General features: G+C 41.1%; 1 protein-coding gene and 2 non-coding genes across 4 annotated transcripts; 2 read left to right on the forward strand and 1 right to left on the reverse strand.

Annotated features, from left to right (window-relative positions):
- The first annotated feature begins 402 nt into the window (after positions 1–402).
- GPX5 (glutathione peroxidase 5) lies at positions 403–9,733 on the forward strand. Of its 2 annotated transcripts, XM_010377255.2 has the most exons (5): positions 403–616; positions 4,123–4,276; positions 6,547–6,664; positions 7,089–7,188; positions 8,733–9,733. In XM_010377255.2, the coding sequence occupies exons 1-5, from the start codon at positions 422–424 to the stop codon at positions 8,937–8,939; spliced, it is 774 nt and encodes a 257-aa protein (XP_010375557.2). In that variant the 5' UTR covers positions 403–421; the 3' UTR covers positions 8,940–9,733. The 2 variants fall into 2 exon arrangements, with proteins under 2 accessions (XP_010375557.2, XP_010375558.1); XM_010377256.2 differs by lacking the exon at positions 6,547–6,664 and having other exon boundaries at positions 528–616.
- Positions 9,734–12,355: 2,622 nt separating this feature from the next.
- On the forward strand, positions 12,356–12,449 carry TRNAI-UAU. Its single transcript has 2 exons — positions 12,356–12,393; positions 12,414–12,449. It is a non-coding gene; the product is annotated as a tRNA-Ile (tRNA).
- A 5,429-nt stretch (positions 12,450–17,878) lies between these two features.
- TRNAR-UCG lies at positions 17,879–17,951 on the reverse strand. Its single transcript has one exon. It is a non-coding gene; the product is annotated as a tRNA-Arg (tRNA).
- Positions 17,952–22,849: the final 4,898 nt, after the last annotated feature.

Consider the following 22,849-nt stretch of genomic DNA (forward strand, 5'->3'; position numbering starts at 1 on the left):
ATTTGTATTAATTTGCTGTCCTTCGCATACATTGTGACTATTTCCTCTCCTCTGGCCGGTTTCCTCCTAAGTCTTTTTGAGAGATACTAGATGGCCGGCCCACCCTTTGATTTTTTTCAAGCTCAAATAATATTAGAAATAACATTTGAAATGTCTAGACCAACCCTTTTGCAGTGACTTTACTGGAAGGTTGCATCAGCATCTAGACACTTCCATACATTGAGGAAAAACAGACAGCAGTGTTTAAGGACCTCAGATGGCTTGCCATCACCCATTTATAATTTTCCCAGAACTTGTGAGTCCCAGGTCCTCATTGCACTGGTGAGCGCTGAGTGCTCACGGGGCTGTGTGTGGGACAGGATGTGGTTTGAGTTCTGCGATCCTCACCCCGACCTCATGCGTCCAGAATCCTTGCAGCCCTATGATTGGCCTGTGGGGGCTTGGGCTAAGTCCCTGCCAAGATACCAAAAGACTGCGGAGGTGGGCAAGGACCTCAGGCCCCCAGACTAGCAATCTACAAACACTAGTCATGACTACACAGTTAAGGGTCGTCCATCTGCTTCCCCTTCTCCTAGCCTGCTTTGTGCAAACAAGTCCCAAGCAGGAGAAGATGAAGGTGAGTGAGCTCCAGAGAGGGCATGGTAGTTACTCTTCTGTCCTGCTTCCAGACCCTGCCCTCCAGTCCTTCTTGTAAGACTCCAACTCCTGCTTTCTTCTTCTTTGCCTGTTCCCCTAAATCTTGCTTTTTTTCTCCTTGAATCTTCTTCATTCCTATGGATGGGTGTTCCTTGCATTGAATATGACTAGGGAAGAAAGGGTATCCATACTGTAGTCCTTTCTCCCTTTCTTCAGGTGGAGGCCCCCTGGAGACCTCTCCGGCCACATCAGTCTCTGCTTCAGAGCTGGGTCTGCGGCTGGGACAGCGATGGGCCTTACAGTAGGTGGGGACTGGGGTTTGGAGGAGAAGCTGAGTGGACTCGTCTCAGACACAACTGAGCAAGAACCCCTTGAAGAGGAGGAAAAAACAAATGTGAAAGTTTTAAGGATGGATAAAGTCAGAATTATCAGAGAAACATAAAACATGAAAAAAAAAAAAAAAAAGAATCAGAGCCCTAAAACAACTGGATTTGGAGTCAGGCATCTTGGATTCTGGCCTCTGTTCTATGCGCAATTAATGGCTCGTTACCTTATTGATAAGACACATGTGTCTGGCAGCAGAAGGGGCAGTTCAGGAAAGGACAATAATGAATGCGATAACTTGGAGGCAAAAAATAATCATGAAGTTAGGTAAAGGCAAACTTTCATTTACATAATGGGTTCCACTTTTGGCTTTGGACAAATTAACCTCTGTTTTCTCATTGTAAATTTATGGGTAACAGTAACTACCTTGTGAGCGGGTGAACAACAATTTTATGCATATAATACATTCTACAAAATGCAGTTCTAATAAGATCTCCCCATCCCTCGCCTCTAAAATTAACTAGATGATTTCCTGGGTGAACTTCTGTTTTGAGAATTGATATGGTTTTTATGTTACCTGTGGTGCTTAATTGAGTGTGGAGACTCTGGGCTACAGAATTTGCTTAATAAAAGCTGCATTTAGAGATAATTGAGACATGCCATATAGACTTCAATAAATTTGAAACAGCAGTCAATATCAGAAGTAAACTGGACTAAAAGGAGTCTTCGAACTGAGAGTCTCTCTAAGCTCTTGCATCCTGGTACCCAACATGACTATGAGTGATTGTCACTGCAGTAGCAAAAGAAAAAAAAAGGCAAATTCTTGCAAATGTTTACCTTGAAACTAGGCAACATGAAGATAAGAATGGATACTTTCACACAATATTCTCTTTATAGATCCCTCAATTTTGCTGGTGCATGTATATGTGTATAAATTTAGGGAAAGGCGTAAAAACCTGCATAGAAAAATATCTTTTTCCTCAGGAGTAAGAAGTGAGTAGCTACAACCTAATATGCTAGTGATAAAATCAGTGGGATTACAGGATTCGAAAAGTTGTGCTTTGTTTTGCATTACTCCTTCCCTGAATGGGGGCGGATGGTGTTCAACCAAAATCCTTACTAGACTACTGCATTTCCAGGAAGTCTAGTTTAATCGTAGTTTAAGTCTGGACTTTCCTTATCAGATAATGCCCTTATCTCTTTTCTTCAGTCTGTACCTTTCCACCTTCTTCTCACTGGATGGTTTGGACATATAGCTTCCTTTTCATATTCCTGTCATATATGTTTTATATTCCATGAGCAGTTTGTGGCAGCTTCCCCAGTATAAGAAAAGGGATCAGCATGTGCTGGTGAGTACTGTGGCATCAGTACACTTTGGGTACTGCAGGAACCCTGTAAGGGTAGAGACAGAGGAGGAATAAGATGAGACCTGCCTTGTAGAGGAATTTAATAAAAGAACATGTGATGAGAATTTCAGGCAGGACAATTTATGTTATGTGGAACTTAACAAATGTTGCGTGGAAGTCTGCTCAAATATTAATATGTTCATGAGATTTGAGAAGGAATGGGATAGGTGGAATGGAGGATGAAGGTAGATATTAGACACCTGGAGCACAATGGGCTGAAGAGCTGGGTGAGTCACAGGTTGGATGCTGCCAGACAGATTTCAGGGACTCACCTGCAGATGGACTTTAGGGTTCTCCATCTCTTTTCTTGAGAGCTACCAAAAGCTGGAATTTCACAGTATTGGCTTACACGACCACCATATTAGTAGGAGAGTGACGAGAAAGTTATTCAAGGTGAGGATAATATTAGAATCTAGAATGTTAAACATCGAAGCCCACTTGGAGTTCTAGTAAGAATCTAGGTAAATTCTTACTAGAGAATTTACCTGGCAGATGAGGCTGTAATAGAAGCAAATACTCCCTCTTCAACCTCAACCCCTTTTTAGGATGTAGTTTTTCCTCCCTTTTTGTACATTATTCAGGGAAGAATTTTCTCATATTTTAGGGCATGTGGTTTAAAAATCAGTAAAAACAAACGGGATGGATTATACCAGAGACAAATGTACGCCTTATATTTGAAGTAATAAGACCTTCATTTTTTGTTTTTGTTTTTAATTATCTTCATTTTACTCATGGGGAAACTGAAGGTCTGGGATGGGAATTGCCCAGGTTCACAGAGGAATTTAACAATGGAGCTGGCTTCTGATTCCCAGGACAGTGTTCTTTCTACTCTACGTGCTGACGAGTGGAGTAAGAGGTCAGAAGACCTGGGGAAAGAGAAGTAACTAAGTTATCCTAAAAATAGTTCAGCAATTTAAAACCTGCCCTTCTCAGAGAGTCCAGGCAGGAGGCCTTCAATCCAGAGCCAAGGAGTAGCCTCTTTTACAGAAGTATGTAAGGCAAGCGTGCTTTTCTCTTCAGTCCCACTTACTTCCAGCTCCTACCATCCCAGCTTATGAATCAACACCCTTTTCCATTATCCATGCATTTCCTGGTATCTCACATCTTTCAAAATAATAGGAAACTTGATTCTTATGTGTGTGTGTGGCACGGAGAGGGTACATAGTAAGTGTGTATATGTATAGGGTACAGGAGATGTTTTGATACGGACATGCAATATGTTATAATCACATTATGGAAAATGGGGTATCCATCCCTTCAAGTATTTATCCTTTGTGCTACAAACAATCCAATTATATGCTTTCAGTTATGTAAAAATGTACAATTAAGTTATTATTGACTGTAGTCACCCTGTTGTGCTATCAAATACTAGGTCTTATTCATTCTTTCTAACTATCTTATTTTGTACGCATTAATCATCCCAACCTCCCTCCCACCCTTCTAGTATCTTTCCCAGCCTCTGGGAACCACCCTTTTACTCTCTATCTCCATGAGTTCAATTGTTTTGATTTTTAGATCCCACAAATAAATGAGAAAATGCAATGCTTGTCTCTCTTTGCCTGGCTTATGAGACTTGATTTTTTATTTCCAAGTTACAAGAACCAAGTTTCAGTCTTGTCATTGACACTTTAGACAACTCTTATTTGTTTTCTAGGTCTTGGTCAGAATGTACCTATTCTTTGACTTTTTTGAAAGATTACACAGATGCTAGGAATTGTTGTTACCAATATTATCACTTTTTAAAAAAATCTTCCAGATGGATTGTCACAAAGATGAGAAAGGCACCATCTATGACTATGAGGCCATCGCACTTAATGAGAACGAATACGTTCCCTTCAAGCAGTATGTGGGCAAGCACATCCTCTTCGTCAACGTGGCCACCTACTGTGGTCTGACAGCGCAATATCCTGGTGAGAATTCATAGCTACTTCTCTTTGGGACTAAATTTTCCAGCTGATTATATTCTATATTATACTTGGAATTATAGTTTAATTCTAATTATGTACCAAAATAAATACTCATAATCAAGTGACTTCCTCCCCCATATCAGAAGTCAGCAAGTTCTGGCATACAGGCCAAATTTGGTCAGCCTGGCTTTGTTAACAATGTTTTATTGGAATGCAGCCATCCCCGTTCATTTATACATCACCTATGGCTGCTTTCATGCTGTAAAATAGAGGTCAGTAGTTGTAGGAGTAGTGATGACGGAAACCATATGGCCCACAAAGTCTGAAATATTTTCTATCTGGCCCTTTAGAGAAAAAATGTGCTAACCCCTTCCCCATGCCCTGCCTCTGCTTTTCCCTGAGATTTCCAGGGGAATCAATATATACTTGAGAGCTAGGAGCTTCTCAGAATATTCCAGAAGTCTTCTTGATAAATACAGGACAGAAGACCCATGTTTTTGAGACTTTTGCAAGGTTTTACAGGTAACTTACAATGACAAGAAAAAGGAGTTTTATACCTGGAACTGCATTTGATTAGAGTGAGGGCTGGCAGATGAGGCTGTAATAGAAGCAAATACTCCCTCTTCAACCTCAACCCCTTTTTAGGGTGCAGTTTTTCCTCCCTTTTTGTACATTATTCAGGGAAGAATTTTCTCACATTTTAGGGCATGTGGTTTAAAAATCAGTAAAAACAAACGGGATGGATTATACCAGAGACAAATGTACTTCTTATATTTGAAGTAATAAGACCTTCATTTTTTGTTTTTAATTACGTTTTGAATAAGTATTATATTCACAAGTCTCAAAGTTCAAAAGGAAAAAAAATTAGAACCAAAGGTTTCCACCTTCTTCCCCTCCCTTCAGTAGACCAATACTATCATGTCTACAGAATACATATATTCTTTTTTCTGCTTCCCCCTCCCAAGCTGATAACACACTATAAATACTATTTGTTGCCTTGATTTTTTAATTAATAAAATACATTTGAGTTCAGATCATTTCCTCATTCTTTCTTAAGACTGAATAATATTTATTGGAACATAATTTGTTTTCCCAGTTTATAGGGACTTTAAGAATCGATTTATTCAGTTTCCACCCTGCAGATAACAGACAATGGAAGGATATAGGGAGGGGTACTGAGGAACCCTGTGAAAACAGGAAGGCAATCTCTGTTTTTTTTTTTTTAAAAAAAAGGACTAGAGGAGGTGCCAGTTGGCTGAGCTGAATCTGAGTGGGACTGGTTACTGTTTGTCAAGGGACTAAAGGCATCTGGCTCAGAAAGGGTTAACAAAGAAGCTGATTATAAAAGTCTGAGCAGACAAGTTGGAAAATTTCCTGGTAGTGGACGAAAGCAGCTGAAGCTTGTGTTTCAGCATATCACTGAGGATTTTTAGGAAGAATGCATCTTCAGCATCTTGAGGATTGTTGAAAAATGTTAGGATGGTTGACTTCAAATTTCTCTGGTTCTCTTTGCCTTTGTCAGTTTTACTTCCACTCCACTCAGGGTGAGCCGGGCTGCACAGAGGAGAGGAGCTCAGTCCTCATTATCTGTGTCTTTTCCTTTAAAAAAGAAAGATTCAGGTCGGGCGCTGTGGCTCACGCCTGTAATCCCAGCACTTTGGGAGGTCAAGGCGGGCGGATCACGAGGTCAGGAGATCGAGACCATCCTGGCTAACATGGTGAAACCCCGTCTGTACTAAAAATACAAAAAAAATTAGCTGGTCATGGTGGCACGCACCTGTAGTGCCAGCTACTAGGGAGTCTAAGGCAGGAGAATCGTTAGAACCCAGGAGATGGAGGTTGCAGTGAGCCGAGATCACGCCACTGCACTCCAGCCCAGGTGACAGAGTGAGACTCCGTCTCAAAAAAAAAAAAAAAAAAAAATCACCTGTTGAGCTTTTGAGTAATAAAGACGACTAAGCCCCATTTCAGAGGAACAGAAAACTCTCTGAAATGGGACCTGGGCATCCCTATTTTTAGGGAAGGGCCTTCAGCTGATTCTGATGTGCTGCAGGTATGGGAAACACTGCACCATAACAAAAGGCTTTTGAGTGCACGTCTGAAGATCCGGCCTCTAACTTCAGCTATGCCACTAACAACCCTTCTGATGTACAGCTGTTTCCCTCCCTGGGCCTCTGTTTCCTTCTCTGTAAAATGGGTAACCCCAGGGAAAGATCCCTGCACAAGGCAGAATCTCCACCCAGACCAATATGTTGTCCCTCCTCTAACCGCAGAACTAAATGCACTCCAGGAGGAGCTGAAGCCCTATGGTCTAGTTGTGCTGGGCTTTCCCTGCAACCAATTTGGAAAGCAAGAACCAGGAGATAACAAAGAGATTCTTCCTGGGCTCAAGTAAGTGTCTTCTTGAAATCCAATAGGAGGTGCCTGTGTAACTTTCCTCAGTCTCCAGAGGCCCTTTCAGCTCAGGAACTTCTGGGGAGGTTTGGATTAATAGGCTCAGGGGCATAGCAAGCAGTGTTTAACTTTGGCCTACCCTGATAAGCGTCTGGCAGTTCAGAGACTCTTTCTCCATCCCTGGCTGAGACTTGAATGGACTATGGAAGACAGAAGGGATGGAGGAAAAGAGACGGGTCGTGGGATAGAGAGAAATAAAGTGAGTCAGAGAGCCCAAAGCCAAAACATGGCCGTATTCCTCCCTACTCACAAAGATACTTTCCTCTTTCTCCCCTTTTTCATGATTTCAAATCCTAGTATCCCATTATAACCTTTACTTGCATATCCTGGAGCTTCCTGGGAACATTACGGCTTGTTGCAGGTATGTCCGTCCAGGGGGAGGATTTGTACCTAATTTCCAGCTTTTTGAGAAAGGGGATGTGAATGGTGAAAAAGAACAGAAAGTCTTCAGCTTCTTGAAGGTGAGTAAATTCCTGGTACAAGCCTCCTCCTCTTTTCTAATATTCCTAGCATAGAGTTGGTGTGGCAGAAATGGATCCAAGGGCTCTGGCCTGGAGGTGGGATTGGTCTTTTTGGAGAAAATCTCCAGATCAGCATTCCATATTCCACATGCTGATCTGGAGATTAATCTGTGAGTATCTGTGGGGCTCTAACTTGTGTGGTAAAGAGAGTTGTGTGGAATGGCAACTTTTGCTAGGACCACCCTCTTTTGCTCGTTGACATTCATTCATTCATTCCAGGTACACTTGATGAATGCCCACTATTTATAAAGCAATCTAAATAATAAGGATATAAAGATGAATAAGGCACAGTCTCTACCTTTGATGAGTTTATACTGGAGAGAGAGTTAGAAACCATTAGCTATCTAGCTGGTTGTGGTGGTTCATGTCTGTAATCCCAGCACTTTAGAAGACTAAGGCAGGACAGGAGAATTGCTTGAGGCCAGAAGTTCAAAACCAGCCTGAGCAACACAGTGAGATTCTGTCTCTACAAAACAAATAAAAAAATTGCTGGGTGTGGTGGCATGTACCTGTAGTCTCAGCTACTCGGGAGGCTGAAGCCAGAGGATTGCTTGAGCACAGGAGCTGGAGGCAGAAGTGAGCTATGATTGTGCCACTGCATTCCACACTAGGCAACCAGCAAGACACTGTCTCAAAAAAGCAAAAACAAAAACAAAACAAACCAACAGGTATGATACAGTGTAGTAGGTACCTTTTATGAAACACTGATGTTTAGACATAGAGAATGCCAGAGCTGAAAGAACGCTAAAGATTACCAAAGTGAATTGCTCCTAAATGCTGGACTGTGAACCAAGACTAGTCCATGTTAAGACTTTATATATCCTCAATAAGTTGAAGACAACAGAACAGTGTATCATGCCTCTGCACCCCAGCCTGGGGGACAGAGCGAGACTTTGTCTCCAAAAAAAAAAAAAAAAAAAAAAAAAAAAGGAACAGTGTAAGAAGTTTTTTTATGAACTCAACTCATCTAACTTATAGGGCTTCCCTTTATTCACAAATTATAACCCACATGCAGTTTATTTTTCCAATGGTCTTTTTAAATTAAGTGACAAATGATGGTGTTTTAAAAATTTTTGGTTTTTGACAAAATATTAGTAATTCAGAGTTGGTCCCAAAAGATAATTATTGAAATATTAGTGGCCCATGGAACCCTAAGACCTGGAAAAGCACATTCCAATCCAAGCCATTTATTTTGAAGAAAAGGAAACCAAAAGCATAAAAGGTAACATGTCTTATCTATGGCAGCAAAATTTTGTGATAGGGTTATGGGGAGAAACTGCAAGAGAGCAGATTTTGCTATAATATCTATAATATTCTTAGTAGTTGGCATAGTGGTGATTCAAGAATCTATGGAGATTTTTAGGAATAACAGGAAGTTAAAATATCTAGGTATAGGAGGGGGTGGATTACCCGTGGGTAAAAATAGCCTGGATCATCCAGGAGCAGAAATAACATTGTTTCTCTTTTCCATCTCTCTGCTTTAGCACTCCTGTCCTCATCCCTCTGAGATTTTGGGCACATTCAAATCTATATCCTGGGACCCTGTAAAGGTCCATGACATTCGCTGGAACTTTGAAAAGTTCCTGGTGGGGCCTGATGGAATCCCTGTCATGCGCTGGTCCCACCAGGCTACGGTCAGCTCAGTCAAGACAGACATCCTGGCATACTTGAAGCAATTCAAAACCAAATAGGAAGGTGCAGTTAAGGGCAGGAGCAATCCTACTTCTACTTCTCACCTAATGACTTGCTCCCCCTCTCCCCCCAAAAAAGGAATATCCATCTTCTCACCACACTCTCTTCCTGCATGGGCTCCACCTGAGCAAATCACCTCCACATACTGCCAGAATTCCCACTCTCCACAAACTAGATTTATATTTGGAAGGATACTGCTCTTTTGCCTCTCAAGAGTATGTGGGTGAAGACTGAAAAAAATGGAAACCTAAAATCCCCAGACCTCTGTTACAGGTTGAATCATTCATATCCACCAGAGGGAAATCATCCTTTCACGACAATGGTTCAGTCGGCCATCACATCCTGAGGAAGAACATTCCTAGACATTCTGACTCTTCCATCTCTCTCCACCCTAGAGGTGTAGAAATAGCAACGGGGTCGTAGCCACACAATTTAGGTTCCACTTCATAACATTTTTTGTCTCCTAGGACAAACATGTATCATCAGTTTCCAACTGTTCTGGCTCAGTTTTCATCCATGACACCTCCTCCCACCAGCCATTCTCCTGTGGGAGCAAGAACATTGCTTCACAAGAAGAGAGGGCATCTCCATGCTGGTGGGACCCAGAACCTGTCTCTGTTTGGCCCTACAAAAGTTTTCCTTATTGTCTGATCTTTAATGCATTCAGGTTATGGCACCTGGACAGGAATGCCCTTTATCTTTTGAAGGATGGGATTTCCCATCTCAACCCTGGATTCCTCAGCTTCAGAATGAGCCCTGCCACTGTCTCCAATAAAATGTTTTCTGCAGCATCGACGATTTCTATGGTGGTTTTAAAATCCCGTCTGGTGCTTGAACTCATTTTATCTCCCTCCTCCTTCTTACTCTGTCACAAATGATGTATTGCCCACATGACCTGAGCCCCCCAGACAGAAAGATTTACATTTGGAAGGCTGTCACCCGATACCTCTCAGTTGTCATTCCTCTTCAGAAATTGCCTCAACCTAAGTTTGTCCCCTTTCCAGGGCAGCCTGTATCCAGTTACTGGTCCCCGAGAGGCATAGAGGCCAAACCCTGACTGCTCAACTTAGAAGGGTTGTACTAGCTCTAGACATGCACAAGGGGTAGGCCGGTGGCATTTTGTGCTTGCCCTGCATCCTGATTTTTCCCTCTGACAAATTCTGCTTCTCTTCTTTGCCACCCTCCCAACCCTCCATGCTGATTCTCAGTTAATGCCCTAGTAAACTTTCTGAATGCAAATATCCATCTTAGAATCTACTTTCTAGGAAATCCAACCAGTAATTGTTGGTACCAAATATGATCTGAGAAAGAAGATGCTGACAGGAGGTTTTTGGAGTTGAATTATTCACCGTCTGGTTGACGATGAGGAGATGGGTGGAGCACAAACAACCACCGTCACAAGTAGCAGTGCGGTTGTCAAAACTTTTGCCAAACCTGAACTGGTATGGTAAACTGGCGGAAGAATACGCACTAGCAGACATGAAGTTTCAGGTGCTTGAGAAACATGAGGGGAATGCTAATTATAACATAATAGAATTGGATGGTCGTTGCCAGAGGAAATTGATGTTTTGGAGAGTGATAATTAAAGACTGAGGATGATATATTATTAAATTAAGGCTAACTGTGAAAGTGTGTCTCCATGGGATGTATAAAGGACCTCTCCTATCTGCAACTTAAGAGCACCAAAATCTAAAGTTCAGGCTCAATACTTAATCATAGGAATAGTACGTAAAACTCTAAAAGAAGTTAGCTTCCAGCTAGGCATGGTGGTTCACATCTGTAATCCCAGCACTTTCGGAGGCAGAGGCAGGAGGATTTCTTGGGTCCAGGAGTTCAAAATCAGCCTGGGTATCATAGGGAAAGCCCATCTCTGCAAAATAAAAACATAGCCAGGCATAGCGGCACACACCCATGATCCCAGCTACTAGGGAAGCTGAGGTAGGAAGACCACTTGGGCCTAGAAGTCAAGGCTGCTGCAGTGAGCTGAGGCTCAACATGGAGACATCTGGTTTGAGGTATTAGAATATCCAAATCCCCAAAATTTCCAGGACCCTCAAAACTTTTAGAAGTGGCCCACCCCTTCTTATTGAGGGTTAGCATATCCTTCTTGCTTGAAAACAATGCAGGTGACTCTGGCCAAATATTATGTGCCTCTGCTCCCACTCAGAATCTGCCTCATATCGAACTAGGTTCTCAGAGTACCTGAAGAAGGGGAGTGCAACGTCAAGTTAGATAAGGAGACCTCACTGATATGGAAGCGCTCTCCCTGAATACAGAATTTTTATACTCTGTCAAGAACCCAACACACTGTTCGGATGTCTCCTACTCGGAAAAAAGGAAAAATGTCTCTCTCTCAATGTGGTGGAAACACCAGAACTGTTTCAGCAGGTGGTAGAAATAGGGGATCAAAAGTTCAGAAAAGTGGGTGGGTTCAAGTGATTTACCATGCAGTGCTGGGAACCCCACTAGATAAATGTACATCACCGGAAGGCCAAAGGACATTCAGTTTGAAAAAACAAAAAAGGAATGTGCTGGTGAGAGGGGCCATTTTGTTATGTTGTTCAATTACTTTAACAAAAATTTTAAAAATATTTAATCTTTCTCTGTTGAACCTTCATAGAAAAAGCCTGACATGAAATATAACAAATGTAAACAATGGATTTCTCAAGATATGAGACTTTGGCAAATTTTTAAATAATTATATTACTGTTTTTCTGTATTTACTTAGCCTGCGTTGCATCTATACGTCGAAAACAGTGATTTTGTAAAGGAAATATTCGCTCTCTGAGTAGTTTCCGAGTAGCAAAGCATTTTAACATTAGATTTAAAATCAGCGAGTGTCTGGATGGGAGTGGGAGGCTGGCATTTCGTTTAAAGTAGCAAATAGTGTAGCCGAACGCAGAGTGGAGAGACAGGAACTAGAACGGGGAAGATGGATAGCCCGCGGGATTCCGAAACAATGGAAAATGCGCTCGCTGGTTTTGTGCAGGCGGAATACGCACTTCTTGGTGGAAACGTAGCTCGGAAGGTAGTGATTGACACGTCTATTTTGCATGCAGCCATCTTCGCTTCCTGCTGCTTTTGGTGAACCAATGTGACTTTCATTCAAATGTTTTTAAATTATTGTCTGACTTTAGAGAAGCTGTGAGAAAATCTGAGCAGAAATTCAAGGTACCGGTGAAGGCAACCCTGAGTCCCCAGGGCATCTCTGAGTTGGGAGGAAAAGGGCTCCGGATCAGCTAATTCCGGGGTTCCCTTGATTGTTGCTTTTTAATCCCATTCGTGGAAGTCCCGTATTAGAAGGTGCCTAAAGCTCATATTATTTAATACCTTAAAAAACAATGTTTAAAGAGTTCATCTTCAATCTGTAACAGCGTCTTCTCTTATACCTTTCCAAATCCATCTTCTCCCCGTGGCTCCAGTGGCGCAATCGGTTAGCGCGCGGTACTTATAAGACAGTGCACCTGTGAGCTATGCCGAGGTTGTGAGTTCAAGCCTCACCTGGAGCAGTTTTACTATTCTCTGACCTGTAGAAATCCGAAAATGGGGAGAGCTTATTGCATCTGCGATTCCTTTCAGCGATGTATGTACCGTTGTGATTTAGATTGTACTCAGAACCCTCGTGTGATTTGATTTAAAATTCCCTGCTTAAGGTCATGGGTGATAAACGTCATCACACGGTCCTTTTTGATGCTTGCCTTTGTCCAATACATCGGGAACAAGTGTATGACAGTCGCTAAAATAGCTCTTCACAGTATTCATTTCAATAAGAAACTGGCCGGGCATGGTGGCTTACGCCTGTAATCACAGCACTTTGTGAGGCAGAGGAGAGCTGGTCTCTTGAGCCCAGGAGGTCAAGACCAGGCATGGGCAACGTGATGAAACCCCGTCTGTACAAAAAATACAATTTAGCCAGGCGTGGTGGCGCGCCCCTGTGGTTCCTGGGTGACAGAGTGAGACCCTGTCTCAGAGAAACCTGACCTTCACAGTCTCAGGCCCAGATAGATTAGGCATATATAAAATTTCATGACAAGTGTTTCTGTGTGACTTTTCAACTCTGTGAAACAAGGACGATCTTAGGTTTTAAAATCATTGCATAAGTGGGACTTTTCTTGTCTCTGAATCTGCTTTCCCTACCTCAGTTTCTTCATTCCTCTGGGATTCTTAATGAGTCTATGATGTCTGTAGTTATGACAAAGACACGGGTATTGAGTCTCAAAAAATAAACCGACCCAGTACAGCCTCGGAGCTGAGCAGGAAGCCTGTATGTGGGCCACCAGTCTCACCTTCTGGATCTTAAACATCTGAGACATCCTGGAGACACAATACAGCTCTCCCTCTTCACAGATTTATGACTGCCCGTTTGCAAATGCTCAGCACTACCCGTTCTTTTCTAGCTGCTACTGCATTTTGAAGTGTTTACATTCTCCCTGGTTCCATTCTGAGCTGCCCACAAGGTAAAAGTGGGTTCAAAACAACACCTACAGACCAACTTGAATTAACACTTGGTTTTTAAAAAAAAGAAGTGATAGTGGATAATTTACTTAACCAAAATGTGCAATGAACATATCAATAGGAGAGCTATTCACCGTGTTGTTTGATAATAAACGATTAATGGCCACAATAATAAATTAACGATTAATGGCCACAAGTTCCTCCCATCTCTGTATGCATATCCCTCTGTAATGTGTGTGTGTGTGTGTTTGTTTTGTTTTGTTTTTTTGAGACAGGGTTTGGCTCTGTCCCCCAGGCTGGAGTGCAGTGGTGCGATCTTGGCTCATTGCAACGCCACCTCCTGGGTTCAAGCGATTCTCATGCCTCAGCTGCTCAAGTAGCTGGGATTACAAGCATGCGCCACCATGCCTGGCTAATGTCTGTATTTTTATAGTAGTAGAGTCAGGGTTTCGCTATATTGCCCAGGCTGTTCTCAAACCCCTGAGCTCAAGTGGTCCACCTGCCTCCACCTCCAAAAGTGCTGTGATTACAGACATGAGCCACCACACCAGGTCTGTAATGCAATTTTGCAGCAGGTTTCATCAAGAAGCCAAGTCTGTTTCCCTCCCTGTTGTATGTGAGTTGACTTTGTGTTTGCTTTGACTAATAGAATTCTGTGAAATGGTGTAGAAATAGTGGTGGAGGAGTTCTAAGATTAGGCCTCAAGAAACCTTGTCACTTACCTCTTAGAACCTTGATACCACTGTGTATGGAAACCTTATCGAGCATCTGAGGTGGAAGACCACACGGAGAGAGAGTCTCAGCCATCTCAGCCATCCCAGGCAGTCCAGCTGACACCCCACACATGTTAGTGGGACCATCATGGACCATCCAGTCTCAGTCAAACTGCCAGGTGACCACAATCAAACGAGCGATCCAAGACAAAACCAACAAAAGAATTGCCCAGCTAAAGATAGCTCAAATCATTGACCTGAAGAATTGTAAACAGAAGAAACAATTGTTGTTTTAAGCCACTAAATTTGAGTAAGATTTGTTACATAGATATAAATGATGGATATAAGCAGTGAGCATATTTCTGAGCACAAAGCAAGCACCTAGGGTAAGTTAGGAGTTATGATTTTGGGGGATCTTCTCATTGCCCCAAGAAGTTGGTCTTCTCTCCTCTTGCCACAACACGGAAACTCCAGAATCATTTGGAATCCTGGGCTGTTCAAATTGATCCTTGGAGTAAGCTTCTGATTCTTTGTGTCCTTGCACCAAGCTCAGGCTTCCTGCTCTGAAAGACCCAGAACTTCCAGATCTCTAGAGTGAGTTGAGGTATGACTGGATAGAGGTGTCCCACAGTCCTTGCCTGATTTTGTAAACTAAACTGCAGAGTCCACAATTATTTCTAGCTGCATTTTCCTAGTGCTGGCTGTCCTTTTGGTAGGTGTGCTGATTTGCCTTGTCACCCATGACAAGGAGAAAAGGGTTTGATATCCATGTTGAAAAACATTTGAATATTTACTTTTAAAAAATTGTAGTAGTTTAGAGATGCCAGATAGTCATACTTGGTACCTTGTTTCCAGTTTGCCTAATATTCTTTCAAGAAAATTACATAACAGACAATTCTTATGTGTCACATACTTGTCATCGTGGTGGCTAGAAGCGGGATGTACAGTTCTCTTTTCCAGATATTCCTGAGTACCTTCCCACCAGGCAAGATACCAGAATCAGGCAAAACTTTTTTTTTTTGCTTTGGATTTTAAACTAAATCTGAACAGAAAGCAGCATTTGTGTGTTTTATTTAGAAATGTTGCATTTGATAGAAGAGTTGAAAATGACAATTGAACAATGTCATAAATTATGACAGAATTTCCTAATTTATTAGTCAAACTAGCAATCAAACAAACCGAGTATGTTATAAAGCCATTTACAGACAGAGTCACCCTCTCAGAAAATTCCTAGAGGTTATTCTCCATCAAAATGATACAACACTAAAAAAAAGGAAAACATAGGGGTCAAAAACAGGAAGAAGGCAAAGTATATCCTAGGTCGTTGGAAGAAAAACCCCAGGAAGACACCTGTGTAACATGCCTAGAGAACAACCAGTCTAGATTGAAGTAGGGGGATGAAGGCTCCAGAGAGGAGACCACTAAGAAAAATATTAAAATTCATAGGCTCCTTGAGGTATTTCACCATATTGAGAGTTACTTAAATTCAAGGAAAATCAATTGAGATGAATTGGTTACATGATCATAAAAGAAAAAGGCAGTTAATAACTTTGCAGAAAACTAAAAGGTACATAAGATACAAAATATAATCATAGTACTACATGGCACAGCTGTGAATACTTTTTTATAACCAATAAACCCTGAATTTAGAATTATGATGAAATTAAGTAGGAAGGATGAGGGAGGAGAAATATATATGGAGGGATGAGTAATGTATGAGAGATACCTCCAGAGACTGACTTTCAACATGAAGTGAAAAGAGCCCTGCAGACCTGCTCCCAAGTGAAACTGGTGAAAATTATTTTTTTCAAATCAACCATTTAAAAGTCTCTGGCAAAGTGCCGGGCATAGTGGCTCATGCCTGTAATCCCAGCACTTTGGGAGGCCGAGGTGGGTGGATCACGAGGTCAGGAGTTCGAGGCCAGCCTGGCCAGCATGGTGAAACCCTGTCTCTACTAAAAATACAAAAATTACCTGGGCATGGTGGCGTGCGACTGTAGTCCCAGCTACTCGGGAGCTGAGGCAGGAGAATTGCTTGAACCTCAAAATAATGATAATGAATGAAAGAATTGTTTTAAGAGTGCATACTGTATGATCCCACTCCATGAAATTCTGAAAACTATGAACATATAACAATGGAAAGCATACCTGGTTGTAAGAGGGGAACAGAGCTTACAAGAGTGCAGGAGGAAGTTTTTCGGGGTGATGTCTATGTTCATTATCTTTACTGTACTGGTCATTTCATGATTACCCATATTACACATATATGATTATATATATGTGTAAAACTTACACATAGTTTAAACTTGTGCAGTTTATTGCATGGGAATTATGCCACAATAAAACTGTTTAGAGTACATTGTCTGGAAAAATATATCTATGCCATTCTGCGAGTATAGTTGTGGGTCTTTTCCCTCTCTTTTTTCTATACTGTGGAAGAGATTGTGTCTGGTTGGATTTTTTGTTTGTTTGTTTTTTGTTTTGAGATGGAGTCTCGCTCTGTCGCCAGGCTGGAGTGCAGTGGTGCGATCTCGGCTCACTGCAACCTCCGCCTCCCGGGTTCAAGAGATTCTCCTGCCTCAGCCTCCCCAGTAGTTGAGATTACGGATGCCTGCCACCACGTCCAGCTAGCTAATTTTTTGTATTTTTTAGTAGAGACGGGGTTTCACCATATTGGCCAGGATGGTCTCGATCTCCTGACCTTGTAAGCCCCAGATAAGTGATGGGACATGGGGTTTTCTCAGTAGGAAGATGTTTGACAGCTAATTCAATTTATTTCGTAGTTTGACTATTCATTATTGCTCTCCGTTCTTTAATCATACTTAATAAGTCACGCTGTCCTAATAATTTGTCCATTTCATCTAAGTATTCAAATGTATTTGGCCAGATTCTTTCCCCTTTTGTTTTGTTTTAACGTTTACTGGCTTAATTTTTTTTGTTGTTCTATTTTTTTTATATCTTCCTGCCCAGACAATTGTTTTGACTTTTACTGGTTTATTATAAAGGGCATTACAAAGGATCTCTTTCGCCTTTTGGAGAAGCGGCTTACTCTTCAAGATCTTTTCCTGGCTCGCCTCTCCTCCTGTTTTCAGGTCTCTGTTAACACCTTGGTTCCTCAGATATTGCGGACAGTCTAATTCGCCCCGCGATGTGAGGGAGAACCCAGGAGCGGGCCCCGGCAGAGAAAGAACGCTTCCGGTCAACGACCACATCCACCTGAATCAGGAGCGGGTTTTAAAGCTCCTCTAAAATGTGGGAAGCTTTCCTTTCGAAAGGGGACGATATTTAAAATGACCTCAAAAATACAAGGCTCTCAAGATACACTCTTTTGTGTGTCTGCGAGTCAAACTTGTAACCGAGCGCCGGGACCAGTGGAAACGTGATGGTCGCCCCCTGCGGGACCGGGTGACTAAAGCTCCTTAACATGCACTCAACTGAGCTCACTGAGCCCACTCAACAGGCGGGAAGAGGATGCGCCTGGACCAGGGCGCACGTTCTCCCCATCCCACCCCGGACTCCAGGCACCTGTGTGCCAGCCTGGCCAAGCGCTTCCTCCAAAGTGCAAACAGCTGAAAGGTGGTGTGCTGGCCACACCTGAATCACTCGCAACTCCAAAGAGGTGTGTGATTCAACTTCCCATTTCTTCGGGAAAGGACTGCAGAGAATTCACGTTCACTTTCCGAAACTAATTGAATGCTATAATTTTGGGGTGTGGGAGGTTGCGCAGTGTTGCTTGAAAGTTAGGGACGGGAAAGTGAAAAAGGGAGAGTCAACCACGAAGGGATTCGAACCCTCAATCTTCTGATCCGAAGTCAGACGCCTTATCCATTAGGCCACGTGGTCCTACGCTTTCCCAACTACAAAAAAATATAAGAAATGTTGTAAGTCTTGGCTATTAACCTGGATTTTATATATATTGTATGGTTCTACTTATATGACATGATTTCTGTTGTTAACCTAATTTCAAAGATAGTGTAATAATACAAAAGCTAAATAACTTTCCAGTGTCACACAATAACAGGGTAATGCAAAGTGAGTATTTCGATTTTCTCCAAACTCCTACCCTTAACTTGACACCAAATGTTACACCAAATTTTGCACATGCACCACATTGCTTCTCTCAGCCAGTGACAAAAAGCTGTAAAGAAAGGGAAAAGGAAAAGTATTGAATGTCTCTCTATAATCACTACTACACATGATCAGTTTGCATTTAGCATTGAAACCCTCTGGAAGTAAATGAAAATCACCAAGTGAACGAGAAAGACCCCCTCAGGCGACCTTCTCAGCTTGGCGTCCAATTCAGCTGCAACAGCTGCAATTAGCATTAAATAGAGACATCTTCCTAGGCCTGGCTCCGCTTGGTAATCAAAACTAGACCCTGCTGAATACTCTGTAGTGAGACGTTTGTTAAAAGCCCAAGAGTCTAGCGGTCACTTAGAGAATAATGTAGAAAATACCTATCATCTTGTGCAACCACCCGGTGGTGGTGCTGTGTGGTTCAAGGGGCAGGAACCGCGCTTTAGGCCCGAAAAGTTGCGGTTCGAACCACTTCTTAGCGGTTGTGTATTTTCATTTCAGTTCTTCATTTGACCCAGCCATCCTTGACTCGCAGGATTTTGACCTCCCACTAGTGATGTGCCGGTGGGAAACACACAGGAAAGAAAGGCGCACGCGAGGCTTGGCCACTGAACCAACTACGCCTGTGTGGACCCCCTCCTGTGGGTGCCGGGGGCGTGGTGAACGCAACTGGGCGCATATGGTGGTCTCATTCCCCCCATTACTGGGAACTCTTGGAGAACCTCTATGGGACCTGCCTCTTCATCCTGGCTTCCGGCTCTCCCAAAGTCTGTTACACAGATTTTTCACATTCCGGAAGGGCTGGAGAAACATTTATTTACTGAAAAGTTCTTCTATCCAGCAACTGCACCCTGAGGAGGCTGCGCTCTCTTTCTCTTGCCCTCCACGAAAGCACCACCCGGATTCTCTCACCCACCTGGTCAAAGTGTCAGCTTGCAGGGATCTGTTCTTAACCCAGCCTGAAGGGGTTCAGTGAACACCTAGGAACCAAACTTACTCTGAGACCTAAAAGATGAGAAAGAATTAGTTTTAAAAGAAAAAAAAGTGCAGAAAGAGGCTGCACATTGTGGCTCACGCCCGTAATCCCAACACTTTGGGAGGCCAAGACGCGGTAGGGTGGGGGGTTAGTGGGGGGGGAGTGCGGGGGAGTGCGGGGGAGTGCGGGGGAGTGGGGGGGGTGGGGATTGCCTAAGGCCAGGAGTTTGAGACCCTCCTGGGCAACATAGCGAAACCTCTCTCTCTCTTCTCTCTTTAAAAAAAAAAAAAAAAAAAAACCAAATAGGTGATCTAGAAGATGGATCAGTATGTGCAATGGTATAAAGAATTTTGCCCAATTAATTTGAAAATTAAAACAGCAGATTCTGCAAAAGTTATCAATTATGAAATTCGATTCAAGACGAAATAGCAAGTAACTGTTACATAAATTGAATAGTCAAAAATTGTCCTACAGAGAAAGTCCTAAACCCAGATATTTTCACCTGAAAGTTCTTCAAAACAATCCAGGGAGAATAATTTCAACTGGACACAAACTTTTCCAAACATAGTGACAGAGGGAAGACTTTTCACCTCATTTTCACCTTCATCCTAATACCAAACCAAAGAGAGTGAGAGAAAGAAAAATCACAGGTCAATCTCATCCATGAACACAAAATCAGAAATCAAAAAAAAGCTGAATCCACCAATGTTTAAAAAGTATAACAAACCCAGATTTATACCAAAAGCAGGATGTCAATTTAACATGAGAAGAACAGTGTTATGATTCAGTACATTAAGAAATTAAAGGAAAAAAATATGTTCACCTCAAAAGAGGCAGAAAAACATTAGATAAATTTCTATGTCTGCTCACGATGCAACTGTTAACAATCTAGAAATAGAAGGAAATTTCTTTAACTTAATTTTTAAAAGATAAAAATAATCTACAGAAAACAATTCTTAAAGGTAAAAAGTTTAAAACACTTTACTTGAGATTGGGACTACAAATGGTATACTAGGAATTACCACTTCCATTCCTTCCCAGACAAAAGGAAAGCAAAAAAGTTATAATTCTCAGAAAGGAAGAAACAGAACTATCTTTTCTTTCTGTTTTTTCTTTAACAAATTGTTTGTGTACAAAATTAACAAATTTAAAATTAAATTATTATAATTATTAAGAGTCTTAACACATTTTCCTGACTGCCATAGCAATTTACGAAAACAAAGACATGCAATGCAGAAAAACCTAGAAGTCACAGGAAATGAGATATTTTGATATTTCAATAACAGAAAAACACAAAAATACGGCATAATTTCATTTATAGAAAGTACAAACTAAGCATCCTAAAATATCTATTGTTTATGGATACAAATATAATTAGTAAAGCTAACAAATAAGAGCAAGAGAATGATTATTTCAAACATTATTATAGTGGTTATCTCAGCATGAGGATGAGAGAGGTATACTATAGAGTAGGGTAAATGGAGTTTCTGAAATAATGGTAGTGCTGTCTTTCTTAATGTGGCTTCCTATTTTTTAAGAAAATTTTTAATTGCAGTATAAGAAACATACAGAAAAGTGCCCAAATACAAGCATATATAGATCATTGAATGTATATGAAGAGAATATATCTTTGAACTCCCACCCAGGTCTTCTGTTTCAATGTTTTGCCACTGTTTCCATCAAATAAGATCCCAGAACTAAGTTTTGCCACTTGAGCTGTGTCAAGAGATAGAAAATTATCAGTCCCTCCGAAAGCCACCCTCATGCCCCCTCTTAATCACATTCTCCATAAGCATAACCACTTTCTTGACATCTAATATCATCTTTGAATTGTGCATATTTTCATACTCCATATAAATAGGATTATATAATAAATACTCTCTTATGCATGGCTTCTTTTGTGCAGGAATATGTGAAATTCCTCCATGTTGTTGCATTTAACCATTGTTCTTTCTCACTGCTGTGTATGTATTCTGCAATATGCATATAACAATGTTTTATGTTTGTTTACCCAATTCTGCTGGTGATGGATGTTTGGGTTGTTTCCAATTTGGGGATATTATAAACCGTACCTCTAGGAAAAGTCTTGGACTTGCTTTTTTTTTTTTTTTTTTTTTTTTTTTTTTGCATATATTTGCACAAGTTTTACTGGGTATTAAAATAAAGAGAGTAAATCAATTTTTAATGTTTGCCGACAGTTTTCAAAACCCATTATTCTCTTTTATCCATCTGCCTCACATTTAGGTCAGCCTATAAGAAAGTGTATTTAATCTATGGATCACTTTTGATAGTGTGGATATTTTAACATTATTAATTCTTCCAATCCATGAACATGAAATATCTTTTCATGTATTTGTGTCTTAACCAATTAATTTCATCAGTGTCGATAGTTGGTTAAATTTGTTCCTAAGCATTTATTCTTTTTGATACTATTGTAAATGGGATTCTTAATTTCCTTTTTAGATAGTGTTCATTGTTGGTGTATAGAAATGCAACTGATTTTTGCATGTTGATTTTGTACTCTGCAACTTTACTGAATTCATTTATTAGTTCTAACAGTTTTTTGGTGGGGTATTTAGGGTTTTCTGTACATAAGATCATGTGTACAAAAATCAACTCAAGGTGAATCAAAAGCTTAACTCTAAGACCGGAAACCATTAAAATTCTATAAGACAGCATCGGAGAAACTCTTCTAGAAATTGGCTTAGGCAGAGAGTTCATCACCAAGAACCCAAAAGCAAATGTGACAAAAACAAAGCTAAATAAACTAAAAAGTTTCTGCACAGCAAAAGAAGTAATCAGCAGAGTAAACCAACAACCCATAGAGTGGGAGAAAATCTTCGCAAACTGTATACCTGACAAAGGACTAATATCCAGAATCTATAAGGAACTCAAACAAATCAGCAAGAAAAAACAAATAATCCCATCAAAAAGCGGGCTAAGGACATGAATAGACAATTTTCAAAAGAAGATACACAAATGGGCAACAAACATGAAAAATGCTCAACATCACTAGTAATCAGGGAAATGCAAATCAAAACCACAATGTGATACCACCTTACTGCTACAAGAATGGCCATAACAAAAAAAAAATTAAAAAAAACACATGTTGGCATGGATGTGGTGAAAAGGGAATACTTTTACACTGCTGGTGGGAATGCAATCTAGTACAGCCAATATGGAAAACAGTATGCAAATTATTTAAAAAACTAAAAGTAGATCTATCATTTGATCCAGTAATCCTACTACTGGGTATCTACCCAGAGGAAAGTAAGTCATTATATGAATAAGACACTTGCATACGCATGTTTATAGCTGCCCAATTTGCAATTGCAAAAATATGGAACCAGCCCAAATGCCCATCAATCAACAAGTGGATAAAGAAAATGTGTTATGTATTAAATATACACCATGGAGTACTATTCAGCCATAAAAAGGAATGAAATAATGACTTTTGCAACAACCTGGATGAAGTGGGAGACCATTATTCTAAATGAAGTAACTCAGGAGTGGAAAACCAAACATCATGTGTTCTCACTTATAAGTGGGAGCTAAGTGAAGACGCACAAGCATAAGAATGATATAATGGACTTTGGGGACTCAGGAGGTGTTGGGGGAGGATAAGGGATAAAAGTCTACACATTGGGTACAGTTACAGTGTACACTGCTTGGGTGATGGATGTATGCA

This window comes from Rhinopithecus roxellana, chromosome 4, assembly GCF_007565055.1.
Source record: "Rhinopithecus roxellana isolate Shanxi Qingling chromosome 4, ASM756505v1, whole genome shotgun sequence".
Lineage (NCBI taxonomy): Eukaryota > Metazoa > Chordata > Mammalia > Primates > Cercopithecidae > Rhinopithecus > Rhinopithecus roxellana.

What these genes read in the sequence shown, in the direction of transcription:
- GPX5 (XM_010377255.2), top strand. Translation starts at nt 422, where the DNA reads ATGATTGGCCTGTGGGGGCTTGGGCTAAGTCCCTGCCAAGATACCAAA. An exon ending in CCAAGCAGGAGAAGATGAAG is followed by an intron (nt 617 to 4,122) that starts GTGAGTGAGCTC and finishes AAAATCTTCCAG; the next exon opens with ATGGATTGTCACAAAGATGA. An exon ending in AAGTCTTCAGCTTCTTGAAG is followed by an intron (nt 7,189 to 8,732) that starts GTGAGTAAATTC and finishes TCTCTGCTTTAG; the next exon opens with CACTCCTGTCCTCATCCCTC.